The sequence below is a fragment of the Zalophus californianus genome, chromosome 4 (genome assembly GCF_009762305.2).
Source record: "Zalophus californianus isolate mZalCal1 chromosome 4, mZalCal1.pri.v2, whole genome shotgun sequence".
Lineage (NCBI taxonomy): Eukaryota > Metazoa > Chordata > Mammalia > Carnivora > Otariidae > Zalophus > Zalophus californianus.
This window is the reverse complement of record NC_045598.1, coordinates 104227468-104241869: the sequence shown is the minus strand read 5'-3', so window position 1 is coordinate 104241869 and position 14402 is coordinate 104227468. Positions and strand designations below refer to the sequence as shown.

Here is a 14402-nt window from a genome sequence, read left to right as displayed (position 1 = left end):
CTCTCTGTCAAATAAATAAATAAAATCTTAAAAAAAAAAAAGAAAGCAATATGCCTTTAAAAAAATTGTGAACATAAACTTTAAAAGAGTTATGCTCTGGGTCACTCTTGCTGTCGCCTTGAGGTGAATTAAGGCCAAGGATTTTGAAACTGGAATGGAGGCCAGTTGGAAAAGCTGTACCAAAGGGGCAGAAGGGAGGCGACACCAAGCTGATTATTATTTCCCTGACTTTAAATTATATATTTTTACATGTATGACAGTCTCAAGAGATCAAGCTTAAATAAATAGCCTTTGTCACCCCCCCCCAAAAAAAGAGTTACTCTCTGAAGTGATTTTCCTGATTAGTCAACCTTGCTGATGAGGTCTCGGTGAGAGATTTGGTCCTCAGTCAGACCAGGAGAGCCAGTCAGGCACTTCAAGGAGGACTTGGTCACGGAGGGGTGTGAAATTAGGAGAAGAGAGTATGAAGAGCTGGTCCTGGACAGTTGGTGTGGGTTACTGGGCAGGTCAAGAGCAATATTTGGGGAAGGTGATTCTGCCCTTCTTATCTTTATTCTGACTGAGACATGCAGGATAAATTGATGCTCCTAAACTTTATTCATATTTTTCTAAAATTTGCACATTACACATAATCTGAGGATCTATTACTATATTTGCTATATACATTTAGTAGAAACATTGCCCCCATTTATTTGTTATTCCTTTGTATGTTCATTCTTTACTCCCTTGCAGACAGTCGTTCTAATTTTCCTTCTCTGTGTTCTTGCAAAAAGTGTATTGCTTTCTAGGCATTAAAAAATACTTATCCTTGCATACTATATATTGCATTTATATGGCAAGATGGGAGGTGGTTGGGAAGACACTGGGAAGTTCTTTTGAGATGACTAAACAGATCTGCATCTCGATTGTGGTGGTGGTTACGCAAGTTTATACATGGACTAAAGTTGTATAGAATTACACGCACACATGGACATGAATGCAGGTTTAAAAACTTGTGAGCAGTAATTAAGGCCTGTATATTAGTTAATAATGTACCAATGTCAATTTCCTGGTTTTGATATTGTATTACAGATAATATAACTTGTCACCATTGGGAGAAGCTGAGTGAAGAGTACTCTTTGTACTATTTTGGCAACTTCCTTATTCTATTATTATTATTATTCTATAGATATATTATTCTATATCTATTCTATTATTCTATTATTATTATTTCAAAACAAAAACTAAAGAGTTGCAGAACGTGCTTTACTACTAACTAAATAGATGCCAAGGTAAACTAGAATGCATATATATTTTTCTATTGCTTATGTATTCTTCCTTGGTGCCAGATGATGTTTTAAAAACTTTACATGGATGGGCGCCTGAGTGGCTCAGTCGGTTAAGCGACTGCCTTCGGCTCAGGTCATGATCCCAGGGTCCTGGGATCGAGCCCCGCATCGGGCTCCCTGCTCCGCAGGAAGCCTGCTTCTCCCTCTCCCCCTCCCGCTGCTTGTGTTCCTGCTCTCGCTGTGTCTCTCTCTGTCAAATAAATAAAATCTTAAAAAAAAAAAAAAGAAAAAGAAAACCACACACACACACAACTTTACATGGATTAACTCAGTTTATCCTCCTAAGCATCATTATTTCCATTGTACAGATGTGGAGATGGAATCACAGAGAGGTTAAGTAACATGGTTCAGTCATATGGTTGGGAAGTGGCTAAGCCAGGATTAAAAGCCAGAGTCTCCTTTCAGACATTATACTGTACTACCAATGTCAAAGAAGCAAAATATTGATGCAGCACTTATAGCACTAATGTTTCTAACAATATTAGAAATAACCAAAAATGTAGGAATGGTGAAATAAAGTATAGAAACTCTAAGAAAAAAAAATCCTATCTTAATCAAGCCACAACTACCACTTAGTCTAACAAATGAGGTTTTTTGACTAGTTTTCAGAGGGAGAATGCATACCAAAGAAACTGTGATGTGTCTTACCAAGCAAAGGAAAAAATAGTTAATGTAGGTTGTGGGGAAGCCTGGAGTGTAGAGTTTTGATGGGCTTAAAGCAAAGCAGGGCTGTGTGAAAGGATGGACATCAGAATTAGGCTTTGAAGTACGTCCAGGATCCTGTTTCCTTGGAAACCACAAAGTTAAGATAAAGGTGGAGTGTTGGGTTTAGAAACCTCTCATTGTAGTTTTGTACCTGGGTTGAAGATCAAGGCTGATTCTCAGTGTCAAAGTGATTTGGGTCCTCTTGGCAGGAGGGGGATATTTCATTCTTGCTGATGTGCTTTCAAACAGTGAAGGTTCTGGTCGTCTGTGATTTTTAGAATACGTTTCTCAGTGAATAAGAGAAGCAGTGGTCACTCAAAGAAGGGCTCATGACTCTATTAGCTGCAGCATGTGCTTGGGAGAGATGTTTTCTGCTAATTCTTTGGCTAGCTGTATCTCTGTTCTCTCAGCCTGATGAATAGCAGAACATGTTTTTACTTTCTCGGTTCTAGTTAATTTCTACTTTCTGAGAATGTACTTAAGTGGGATCCTGTTTTATATCATATTCTATGTTTTACTTTCCCCCTTCTCTAACTTTATTTTAAAAATTGGCCTTTCCTGCTCAACTCCCACAAAGCTCAACCCGCACCTCTGCTATCCGTGTTGTGATGTGAACATTCAATGTGTTGATTGAACTGCTGCATTTAAACTTCACAAAGAGCCAACATCACACTTTATCTCCTCACTCTCAGTAACAAACACCCAGGTTTGCTCCATTTCCCCATCACAAAAAATGCTGCAAGGAACATCGCTGTACATTTCTCTTATGGACCTATATAAAAATATCTTTTGGAAAAAAATCCAGGAACACAACTCTGGTTATTAGGATCTGTTCATTCTTTTTTTTTTTTTTAAGACTTTATTTATTGATTTTAGAGAGAGAAGGTGCGCGAGTGAGAGGGGAAAGGGCAGAGGGAGAGGGAGAGAATCCCAAGCAGACTCCCCACTGAGCGCCGAGCCCATTGCAGGCTCAGTCTCACCACCTTGAGATCATGACCTGACCCCAAATCAAGAGTCGGACACCTAACTGACTGAGCCACCGAGGCGCCCCGGATCTGTTTATTCTTAATTGAAGAGCACCAGGCTGCCCTCCAGAATAGTCGTTCCAGACTTCCAACACCGAGGCATCAGCACTCCTCTGAGCCCACTTCCAGGCCAACCCTTGGGTCATCCAACTTTCTGAGTTTTTCCACTCTCTCTGGTGTTCAGTGATATCTCATTGTTTTCATTTTTGTTTCTTTGATTGTTAATGAGTTCAAGCGTCTTTACATGAGTTTGATAGCTTTTGTGTTTGTTCTGTATATTGCCTATTCATATCCTTTGTTCCAACATTGTTTATAGAATAAAACCTAGCCCCTCCCTAGTTTGGCATTGAGTCCTTGGTACTAAAAGCTCACCTTTTCTTTTTCCAAGATTTTTTTTTTAAATTAATTTCTACATCCAACATGGGGCTCAAACTCAGAACCCTGAAATCAAGAGTCACATGCTCAGGAGTGCCTGGGTGGTTCAGTCAGTTAAGCAGCCAACTTGATTTTGGCTCAGGTCATGATCTCAGGGTTCTGGGATGGAGCCCCATGTGGGGCTCTGTGCTCAGAGCGCAGTCTGCTTCAGGAGTCCATCTCTCCCTCTGCTCCTCCTCCCCCTGCTTTCTCTCTCTGTCTCTCTCTCTCTCTAATAAATAACTAAATCTTAAAAAATAAAGATCTTGTCGCATGCTCCACTGACTGAGCCAGCCAGGTGCCCCTGAAAGCTCCCTTTTCATCACTGCCCTTTGCCCAGGCTACACGTGGCCCCACAGCAGCTGTTCCGTCTTTGTTTTGACAGTCTCTTCTGCCTAGATTATACCACCTTCCCCTCGCCCCCAATCTAAACATGTTTCAAATCCTAAATATTCTTTAGAGCCCAGCACAAACTATCACCACCCTTATTTGCTCAACTGGAATGACCCTTTCCCTCTTAGCTCCCACAGAGCTCAACCTGCATTTCCCTTTGTCTTCTACCACAGGAGGCCTTCCGCCCTAGCTACTGAGGTGGGTATCACCTCCTTACAAAGACAGGCATAAGTTATGTGCAAGCACAGAGAGATTCAGGGGGCATGTTCGGAGAAATATTAAGACTTTAAAAGTAAGTAAGATGATTTTTACTTTATTCTTTGTAGTTTCCTCTAACCAGTGTTTTCCTAACTATACGTTGTACCCCTTTAGTGGGTTATGAAGTCGATTTACTTGATAGAGATCACCTTTTTACTTTTCCCTTTTTTAAGAAGCATAAAATAGAGTATATCACAAATAGTATCATTTTGTGAAACTTGTTGCAATTTATATTCTTATGTGAATGTGACTAGAAGGCAATGGAAAATGTATTTCTTACTGTGGGTTGAGGTCAAGAGAGGTTTGTTCTACTATACTGAAGGGTCACAGAACGTATTCCCCCAATATATGCCACTTTGGCATATCGACTATTTTGAGCTGTAGGCACTTGAAAAACAGGAAGGACAGACTTTCTCTGACCACCCCCCACCCCCCACTTGCCTAAAGGCAGATCCTCCAAAAGGAACTCAGTTGTCATAAATCTCTTCCCTGGGAATTTCATCAAGCAGGGAAGATTGCCCCTTATCACAGGAGAAGTGGACCCCACAGCCAGACAGACTTTGTCAGAAACTATCATACCTCCCATGTATTCTTCTAAGGGCCTGTTCATCTTTCCTAAAAGGCATTTACTCTCCACTAAGAGGCCTCCAGACCCCCTCCCCTTTCACTATTAAGATGGTATTTAAGTCTGAATTTCAAGCCACCTTGGGGAATTACTTATTTTTTCCTGGGCATCTCCCATGTATCCATGAGGTATGCATGTTAATGAACTTCTATTTGATTTTCTCTTGTTAATCTGTCTTTTATTATAGGAGTCTCAGCTAAGAATTCAGAAGGGTAGAGGGAAAATTATTTTCTCTCCCCTACAGTACAAATATTGATATTATTTGTATCTATGTGTGCATCACTTTCCCCTGAAATCCTGAACCTAATACAAAAGAAAAGTAAAACATAAAACCTAGGCTCAAATTCCATCCTGGTCACTTTTTAGCTGGATGATCCATATCCCCAGGGGTCTCATCTTCACCAGAAATTTCCCTATCTGTAAAACCGGAGTGAAAAGCCCTACTTCCTTCCCAGGGTTCTTGTGGAATCAAATGAGAGGACATAAGAGAAAGGCTTTTGTAATTCATGAAACACCCAGGAACCCAAGTATACTTATTTTCTGGGTGACAATATAGAAGAGTCTCTAACTGCTACTCATCTAGAGATTATATAATGTACCAATTGTTTCCTGTGTGTTAGTCTTTCTGCATCATGATTGTGAGTTTCCCAAGGTAAAGATCTAGGACTTGTATCATTAGTGTTTATCATAATGAAATGACTAATAATTATTAATGTATTGCCATGTTGAGATACTGCCCTAAGTACTTTGCTTGGACTGTATTTATCTCATTTTATCCCTATGGTAATCCTATGAGGCATATACATTTGCTGTCACGGTTTTAGTTATTCAAACTGCAACACTGAGCCCTTAATCTAGTTCCATGTCTTTTTCTCTTCCAGTTTTTCCCAGACAAGTGAATCGGGAATAGTTGCCTAGTTGCCCAGACAGTTCAGGCCTTCTCCTGGTTACTGCAGGTATCTAGCCAAGGGCCACAGGACTCTCTGTGTACTGCTCTGAAGCCTGGAGTTCCCTAAGTGGAGACACAAAGTCCCTTCTGACCCCCACACTGTTTGGACACAAGTAGTAAAAACGCAATCTGTTCCTCTTGGTTTATACTCAGGTATAACTGACAGACAGAAGGGCCTTTTGGAGATGGAGAGTGCAGGGGTACCTAGAGACGGAAAATCATGGGAAGTCTGGGCCTGCTTCCAGAAGGGCCTCCTAAGAGGCTCCGAGCTCAGCATCCGCAAAAGTCATGTCTACCTGGAAGCTCAGAATATGACCTTATGTAGAAATAGGGTCTTTGCAGATGTATTTAAGGATCTTCAGATGAAATCCTGCTGGATTTAGGGTGAGATAAGAGAAAGGAATGGGAAAGTTGGACACGGAGACATGGGGAAGAAGGCCATGTGAAGACACAGGCAGAGATTGGAGTTTTACTGCTGGAAGCCAAGGAAAGCCAGGAGCCACTAGAAGCTGAAAGAGGCAAGGAAGTATTCTCCCCTAGAAGCTTTGGAGAAAGCATGGCCCTGCTGATACTTTGATTTCAGACTAGTCTCTAGAACTGTGAGACAATAAATTTCAGTTGTTTTCAGCTCCCAAGTTTGTGGTAATCTGTTATGGCAGCCCTCGGGCACTAACACAGGGTTCTCGCAGCAGTTTGGGTGTGAGCTGTTCCCAGAACAGGAAGAGTTTGCCGCTGCTGCCAGCCCACAGTGAGGCCAGTCGGGGTTCTTCCTGCCCTGCCACGGCCTCAAGTAGCCCCACAGAGGTCCAGGGCTGAGGGAGGTCAACCACCATCTAGGGGTGCTCAGTGCCACTTGTGAAGATGGAGATGCTCCGAGGAGCCTCTGAGGAGGCTGGGGAGACCCATGAAGGAGCCAGTCTGCTCACTGTGGAACACCTCTCCCATTCCCGATCCCTTTTTCCCCTTGGCCATCTTCCTTTCCTCCCCTCCCCTTTCCTCCAAGTATACTTCCTACTCTGCTCCTCATCACACTTTACTCTCCCTCCCCGCCAAATTAGAAGAACTTGGTGTCTTTCATGAATGAAAGGATGGTGTACTTCCTAATGCTGCTTTACAAATTACCCCAAATTTAGAGGCTTAAAACAACACAAATTTAGGGGCACCTGGGTGGCTCAGTCGTTAAGTGTCTGCCTTAGGCTCAGGTCATGATCCCAGGGTTCCTGCTCGGCGGGAAGCCTGCTTCTCCCTCTCCCACTCCCCCTGCTTGTGTTCCCTCTCTTCCTGTGTCTCTCTCTGCCAAATAAATAAATAAAATCTTAAAAAAAAAAAAGAAAAAAAACAAAACACAAATTTATTCTCTTACAGTTCTCGAGGTCAGGAGCTCAAAATGAATCTTAGGGGGCTATATTCAGTGTCAGGACTGATTCCTTCTGGAGGCTCCAGAGGGAGAATCCGCTCCTGTCTCTTCTAGCTTCTAGAGGCATTTCTTGGCTCCTGGCCTCAGCATCTAATCTCTGCTTCTGTCATTACATTGTCTTCTCCCCGTGAGGCCTCTTGCCTCTTTCTAATAAGGTCTGTCATGATGATATTTAGGGCCCACCCAGATAATACAGGATAGTCTCCCCACCTCCAGGTCCTGAATTTAGTCACACCTGCGAAGTCCCTTTTGCCAGTTAAGGTCACAGATTCTCAGGTTGCAGGGATCAGGATGTGGACATCTTGGTGGGAGACTATTTAGTCTACCCACAAATGTGTACCCCTCCCTAAAGCATCTCCCTTGAAGCACTGATCCCATTGAGGAGATTGGTAGTGGTGAACTTCTGCCTTCAGCTAAGGTCACCAGAACCTGGCTAATGGTGGCCTTTAGCCATTTGTGGACAAGGGTTGCAGCTCAGGGCAGCTACCTTCTACCCTCTTCTGGGACCAACCTGCAGGGAAGTTCCTTCCAGGGTGCAGGCTAGACCTGCTTCTGACCTGCAAATTCCTGAGAGTTCCCTGAGAGGTAGGGAGGGAGGGTGTAGATACTGGGTACTATGTCCTTTTGAGTAAGGATTCAGAGGCTAAGGTCTTTAGGTCCCTCATCAGGCATCTCCTGACCATCGAGGCAGTCAGGATGCTGACTTACAGAGATGAATAGGACAAAACGCCCCGTCCTGACAGAACTCAGAGTCTGATGGGGGAACTGGGAGGATAAATTAAACCTGGAGGAACTGTTAAAACCAGAAGAGAGTATATGCTTGCTAGAACCTGGGGAAAGTGCAGTTGGTCTGAGAAGGAGGAGCAGGGGTTGTGGGGCGGGGGGCACATGAGGAAAGCTTCACGGGGCTGAATTGTACAGACTAAACAGTAGGTCCACAAAGGAGGCGAACATATCTGGACAGAAGAAAGGGTTATGCCAAGTCATGGGAGGAATTGCGAATTGCAGACATTGGGTCGGGCAAGAACAAACCAGTGCAGATAGGGGAATGGCTGATGAACATCTAATGAAAAGCCAGGGAAGGTTTGCGATTTAGGAACTGTAAGGGTATTTACCTTTAAATTCTGTTTCGACTTTTCTGAATAGCTAATAATTGTATTAAGTTGTTTTCTATTGTTTATTTTGTATCAGACTTGTGCTGGTCACTTTATGGGAATTGTTTCCTTAAATGTCTCCAGATACCACCACCAGGCAGGTACTGGTATCCCCATTTTACAGATGAGGAACTGAGGCCTGGGAAGATTACGCATCTTGCCACAGTGTCATAGTAAGAGGCAGAGCCAGGACTCAGACTCAAGTCTGTGGCCTTGCACGTAGCCTCTGCTTCTTCGTACTGATCACGACACATGGGCATGCATTTCATGTGGAGGATAATAGGGCGGAGGAGATGGAAAGAGTGTAAAGCTCAACTCTGGCACAGGGTAGAAATTTTTTCCCTCTTGATAGTGGTGGAGCCAGGTGGCCTATGGGTAAGCAGGTAGAAATGAGTCCGCTGAAGCAGCGAGGCCCTCAATCCTGTGCATCATGAACTTCCTGTTGCCTCCCCTCTCAGCTTCCAATATGTGCTCTTTGCTTGGTGTTTTCGACTTCAGAATGTGAACTTTGGAGTCCCAGCACCTTGGTCGGAGCCCCTGACCATGGCACTCACTAGCTGGGAGAGCTGAGGCAAAACACTTTAGGCTTCCTAGTCTGTAAAATGATGATAAAACACCCACCTGCCTTGCAGGATGGTCATGGTGATTAAAAGAGATGAAGTAAAACGCTTAGTCAGAAGTGACTGAACTTGACGAACACAAGTGGTTGTCATCATTTCTGAATGGCATGCGTAGTATGGCCCTGCTGCTACCACGTTTGCCCCCTTGGGCAAATGCTGTCCTGGTGGTCCTGTCGGGCTCCAGCTATGCTTGCTTCTTGGCGTTCCTTTCCTCTCCGAGCCCCATCCCTGCTCCGGCTGCCTCAGTCCTCTTCTCTTCTCCCGGACCCTGGCTAGATCTCACCAAATTCCCCGTCTTCTGTCAGTCCTTATTCCCTTATCCTTCTGCTAAGGGCTTCCCCCAGAGTATCTCCAGCTGAGCCCCTTCACTGAATAGATTAATATTCTTAACTCCCGGTGAATGTGTCCCTCTAGATGGTTAATGGGATCTTCAACATCAATGTCTTCTTGGTTCCAAAAGCAGTTTGTTCTCCTTGATTTCTTCACCGTAGTGAATTTTTCCATCATCTCCCAGTTCCTCAGATCAAGGAGAAGCTCCTTCCTCTCTCCCATTCTCCAAATGCCTACATCACCAAATCTTACCAAATTTACCCTTCTACAATTCCCTCCAATCCATCAATTCATCTCTGTCTTCTCCTAGTCACTGCCATAGCTGAGGCCACCACTAGTTCTGATTAAAGGACCCAAAGTCCAATTAACAATACCAGTCCCGGGGCACCTGTGTGATGCAGTTGGTTAAGCATCAGACTCTTGGTTTTGTCTCAGGTCATGATCTCAGGGTCGTGAGACTGAGCCCTTTGTTGGGCTCTGTGCTCAGCATGGAGTCTGGGAGTTTCTCCCTCTGTCTCTCTGTCCCATGAGAGCACACACCGCTCTCTCTCTCTTTCTCTCTAAAATAAATAAATAAAATTTAAAAACAAAAACAAACCCAATACCAGTTCCATGGCAGACTTTTCCAGGAACCAGGTTGGACATGATAAGACTTTTGTTTGTTTCTTTTCCTTCAAATTTTACGATGAGACTTTTGAAGAGCACATGAATTACTTTTTGTCTTTCTTTTCTTTATGACTACTTTGAAGGTGGGAAATTACTTACATACCTAAAGCAGATTTTGATACTGACATAAAAAAATTTTGGTACTACCTCACCCTAGTTTCTCAAACCAACAAAGTCATTCCAAAGTTTCCTAAGAAGTTTGGATTTCACAGAAGAGTAGCAGGAATGTCAACTCTGTCCTACTACCAAACAGGTGTCAAAGTTGTCACTAAAATGCCTGTGGTAGTTTGGGAAGCCCTTGAAGGCACCGGACAATTCCTTATAGTCCTCCCCGAACATGCTCACAGTGAGAATCAGATTTTGTTGCCCTAACCCTGTGGAGCAAATCTCCAAGATGGCTGCTGAGGTAAGGCAGCAATGTCCTGCCAGGACCTGACCCTCTGCTGCATGAGAAAGATTGAGTTAATAGGCCTCACTTTCTCAGAAAGTGAGTTTGCATACATCTGTTTGCACTGCTTGTGGTTTGCTGACCCTATGTGAGGGTAGGGGGCTCAGTCAGGCTGAGGAGAGAACCCTTCCTTTGTCAAGACCCAGACCTGCCAGTTGTGTCTCACCTTTGACAAGGGAACCAGTTAAGACCAACCAGGGAGGGCCTCCACTGTCCAATACCAGTAAGGGACCAGGCCCCAATTCCCCAGTGCTCTTCCTCTTCTGCTTTCATTCACTGTTTTCCTTCCACACCCTGCAATCTTTGAGTTTGGTGAGTGAGCACTCCACTGTTGTGGTGAGAGGAAGAGAAGTGGGTAGAAATGTGAGGAGAGAGGTGAAGGCAGATCCTAGCCATTCCCACTAAGCTAGGCCATGGCAGACACATAAGCTGTCATCCAATCTCAGGGCCACGGGCAGGTCTTGGATATCTTTGGTATTTTAGGTTGTTGGTATCTTCCTTTTGAATCTGATTTAGTATCAGTTCAAGGCATATGATCCTGGGAAGGAAGGGCTCCGACATGGAAATCCGCATGCTCAGGCATCAGCTCAGCCACTAATGGCTCGGACACTCTGGAAGTAACTCTTCCTCTGAGAAGGAATTACTCTGGAAGTAACCCTTCCTCAGGTTGCACCTTTGAAAACAAATTTCAGTGGGTGAGATGCTGGGTGCAAAGGTGTCATTCCTGCACAGCTCTAAGTCACTGCTGCTTCAGCTTCTAACTAAGTCACAGAGGATCCCATCGTGTACTGTTGGTCTGAGCAGGGAATGAGGCCCTGGGCAGGGACCACGGAGCCTGTATTGATCTCCTAGGGCTGCCCTAACAAAATACCACAGACTGGGTGGCTTAAACAACAGAAACTTATTTACTCACAGTTCTAGAGGCTGGAAGTCCAAGATCTCTTTGTCATCAGGTTTGGTTTCTTTTGAGGCCTCTCTTCAGCTTGCAGATGGCTGCCTTTTCACTGTGTCCTCTTATGGTTGTCCCTCTGTGTTGGCTGTATCCTGATCTCTTCTTTTGTTTTCTTAAAGATTTATTTATTTATTTTAGAGAGAGCTTGTGCTTGCGAGAGCAGGGGAGGGTCAGAGGGAGAGGAAGAGAAACTCAAGCACACTCCCTGCTGAGCGCAGAGCTGCCTCACAACCCTGAGATCATGACCTGAGTCAAAGCCAAGAGCCTGATGCCTGAGACACCCAGGTGCCCCCTGATCTCCTCTTCTTATAAAAAAGACACTGCTCATATTGCATTAGGGCACATCCTAATGACATTTTCTCTATCTGTCTATCTAAAGATTTTAGATTTTATTTATTTGACAGAGAGACACAGAGCGAGCGAGCGAGCGAGAGAGAGCACAAGCAGGGGGAGTGGGAGAGGGAGAAGCAGGCTTCCCCAGGGAGCCGGATGCAGGGCTCGATCCCAGGACCCTGGGATCATGACCTGAGCTGAAGGCAGATGCTTGACAGCTGAGGCACCCAGGTGCCCCCCTAATGACATTGTAACTTAAATGCCTCTTTAAAAGCCCTCTGTGGCCTTTAAATATAGTCACATTCTGAGGTCCTAGGAGTTAGAGCTTCAATATAGGAATTTGGGGGAGGGGGCGGGGAACACACAGTTCATAACAGGGCCTACTCTGAAAATCTCTGTGGGTCTGGGGCTGAAAACTGGGGACCCCCTCCCTCAGGAACTGCTACAGTCCACACTGCTCTCTCCCCTCCCCCCCAAAACTCCTTACCAAGGGCAAAATTTTTCAAATGTATTTCTGCCTCAGTTTCTATTCCCCTCAGTGCATTTTAACCAACCTCTATAATGGTTTCACCTGTGAACAAAAACACAAACGCTGGCCTCTTCCAGGTGCAAACAAGTGGTGTTCAAAGATAGGAAGAGGTGTCACCCACGCACTTACTGGTGAGTCTTGTGCAGGGCCGGCTTTCCAAGGTCCTGTCCCACGCTTCTAGTTAAACCGACTCATTTCTAAGACACCAGGAGGCCTTAAGAATTCCACTTTCATCTGGTGTACGAATCGCCTCTATGAAATAAAGTCAAGTCTCTGCCCTCAGATTCTGGAGCAGATGAATGTAAGTAACCAAGGAAGGGCAGGAGCAGGGCATGCTGTGCCTTCCATTGGTTCCAGCTGCCCAAGAGCTAGAACTATGGAGCGCCCCGCGCCGGGTAACTTTTTTTTTTTTTAAGATTTTATTTATTTGACAGAGAGAAACACAGCGAGAGAGGGAACACAAGCAGCGGGAGTGGGAGAGGGAGAAGCAGGCTTCCCGTGGGGCAGGAAGCCCGTTGCGGGGCTCGATCCCAGATCCTGGGATCATGACCGGCAGACGCTTAACGACTGAGCCACCCACGCGCCCCGCTGGATAACTTCTCTACTACCTGCACCAAGCTTTCTGTCTCTGCATCTGGGGTTGTTCTCCCGGACGAACAGGAGTCGGCTGCGGACTGAGCAGGTAACGGTACCGACAGCAGAGCTCCCGTGGAGTGGCCTTGCTTAAGGCGGCCTTTGAATCTTCCCGCTGCGGCAGCTCTGACGAGACTGTCAGAACTGAGTGCCGAGCTACATAAGCCGGACCCTCTTTGTCCTCTAGTCCATTCCTGCCTGGAGCCGCCCATACTCCCTACCTTAAGGTTCACTGGCATTGAAAAGGGGGGAGGGGCCAGATTGGGGACAATGAGAATGTCAAGGATTTAAGACCTCTGGCAAAGTCGCTCAGGCGCACGAGGGACTTTTGACAAACTGGAAGGAGTAAGGGAATGAGTGGCACATGCTAAATAAATCGGGCGGACCCGAGAAGCCGGGCCCTTACTGACACCCAACCCGCAGGCAAAGCTCGGGGATCCCGAACTTGACCCGGCAGAAGCCGGGCGACACGAAGGTGGCGGTTTCCCTCCGCAGCCGGAGCGTCGCGCCTCTCGGGGCCACTTCCGGCGAGGGTGTGGAGGTCGCCCGCGCGCAGCCATCGCCGCGCGCCCGCGCTTCCCGTGGTCTAAACAGCCCGCCCGGGCCTGCCCTGGACGGCGAGTCCCGAGCGTCCGGCCCCCTAGGGACTCCTCGCCGACCCGGCCCCCTCTCGAGCCCGAAAGCCCCTCCCCTTCTTACAGATTACAAACCCCGGTCGCAGTAGAGCGCGTAAAGACGCGCCCCCCCCCCCCCCGGGGCCCCCACTCCGAAGGGCCCAGAGTAAAGCGAGCGGGCACCGCCGTCTCCCAGAAGCACAACTGGGGGGTCCCGGCCGCCCCGCAGTAGGAAGCCAGCCAACGGGGTATCGCTCCACCCGGCGCGTGGTCTTCACGCTACCCGTGGGCAGCGCCCGGCTTGACCCCGCCCTAATGTCCCACCCTCCCGCGATAGGGAAGCGTCCGCCGGGAAGGAGCGGACGACTAAGTGGCACAGCTTCTTCCGAGTGTTGTCGTGGGTGGCTCTGAAAAGAGCCTTTGGATGGATAGGATGGAAGCTCGAGCCGGGCGCTCACTTTTAAGCCCGCTCCCCGCGGATGCGGCGAGCCAGCTGGATGTCCTTGGGCATGATGGTGACGCGCTTGGCGTGGATGGCGCACAGGTTCGTGTCCTCGAACAGCCCCACCAGGTAGGCCTCGCTCGCCTCCTGCAGCGCCATCACGGCCGAACTCTGGAAGCGCAGGTCCGTCTTGAAGTCCTGCGCGATCTCGCGCACCAGCCGCTGGAACGGCAGCTTGCGGATCAGCAGCTCGGTGGACTTCTGGTAGCGCCGGATCTCGCGCAGGGCCACGGTGCCCGGCCGGTAGCGGTGCGGCTTCTTCACGCCGCCCGTGGCCGGCGCGCTCTTGCGGGCCGCCTTGGTGGCCAGCTGCTTGCGCGGGGCCTTGCCCCCGGTCGACTTGCGGGCGGTCTGTTTCGTGCGAGCCATAGCGAACCAAGACACCAGCTCACCAGCGCAGCGGCAGCGAGAGTGACGCGGCCGCTGCCCGCCGCACCAGCCTTTATAGGCACCGTCTTTTTCCGATTGGGCGGGACAATAATTGAAAGTCCCGCGCTGGCTGTCCAT

At 47.1% G+C, this 14402-nt stretch overlaps 1 protein-coding gene and 1 long non-coding RNA gene across 2 annotated transcripts in view; one reads left to right on the top strand and one right to left on the bottom strand.

The window, feature by feature from the left end:
• Positions 1 to 5956, top strand: part of LOC113929924 — a 16673-nt gene extending 10717 nt beyond the window's left edge. Inside the window, exons 3-4 of the long non-coding RNA XR_003522362.1 lie at positions 4039 to 4157; positions 5630 to 5956. This is a non-coding gene — a long non-coding RNA (uncharacterized LOC113929924). The remainder of the gene's footprint in view (positions 1 to 4038; positions 4158 to 5629) is intronic.
• Positions 1 to 14402, bottom strand: part of LOC113929876 (histone H3-like) — a 16410-nt gene extending 2008 nt beyond the window's left edge. Inside the window, exon 1 of the mRNA XM_027607102.1 lies at positions 13852 to 14402. Coding sequence (XP_027462903.1) covers positions 13854 to 14402 — 549 coding nt within the window. The 3' untranslated portion in view covers positions 13852 to 13853. The remainder of the gene's footprint in view (positions 1 to 13851) is intronic.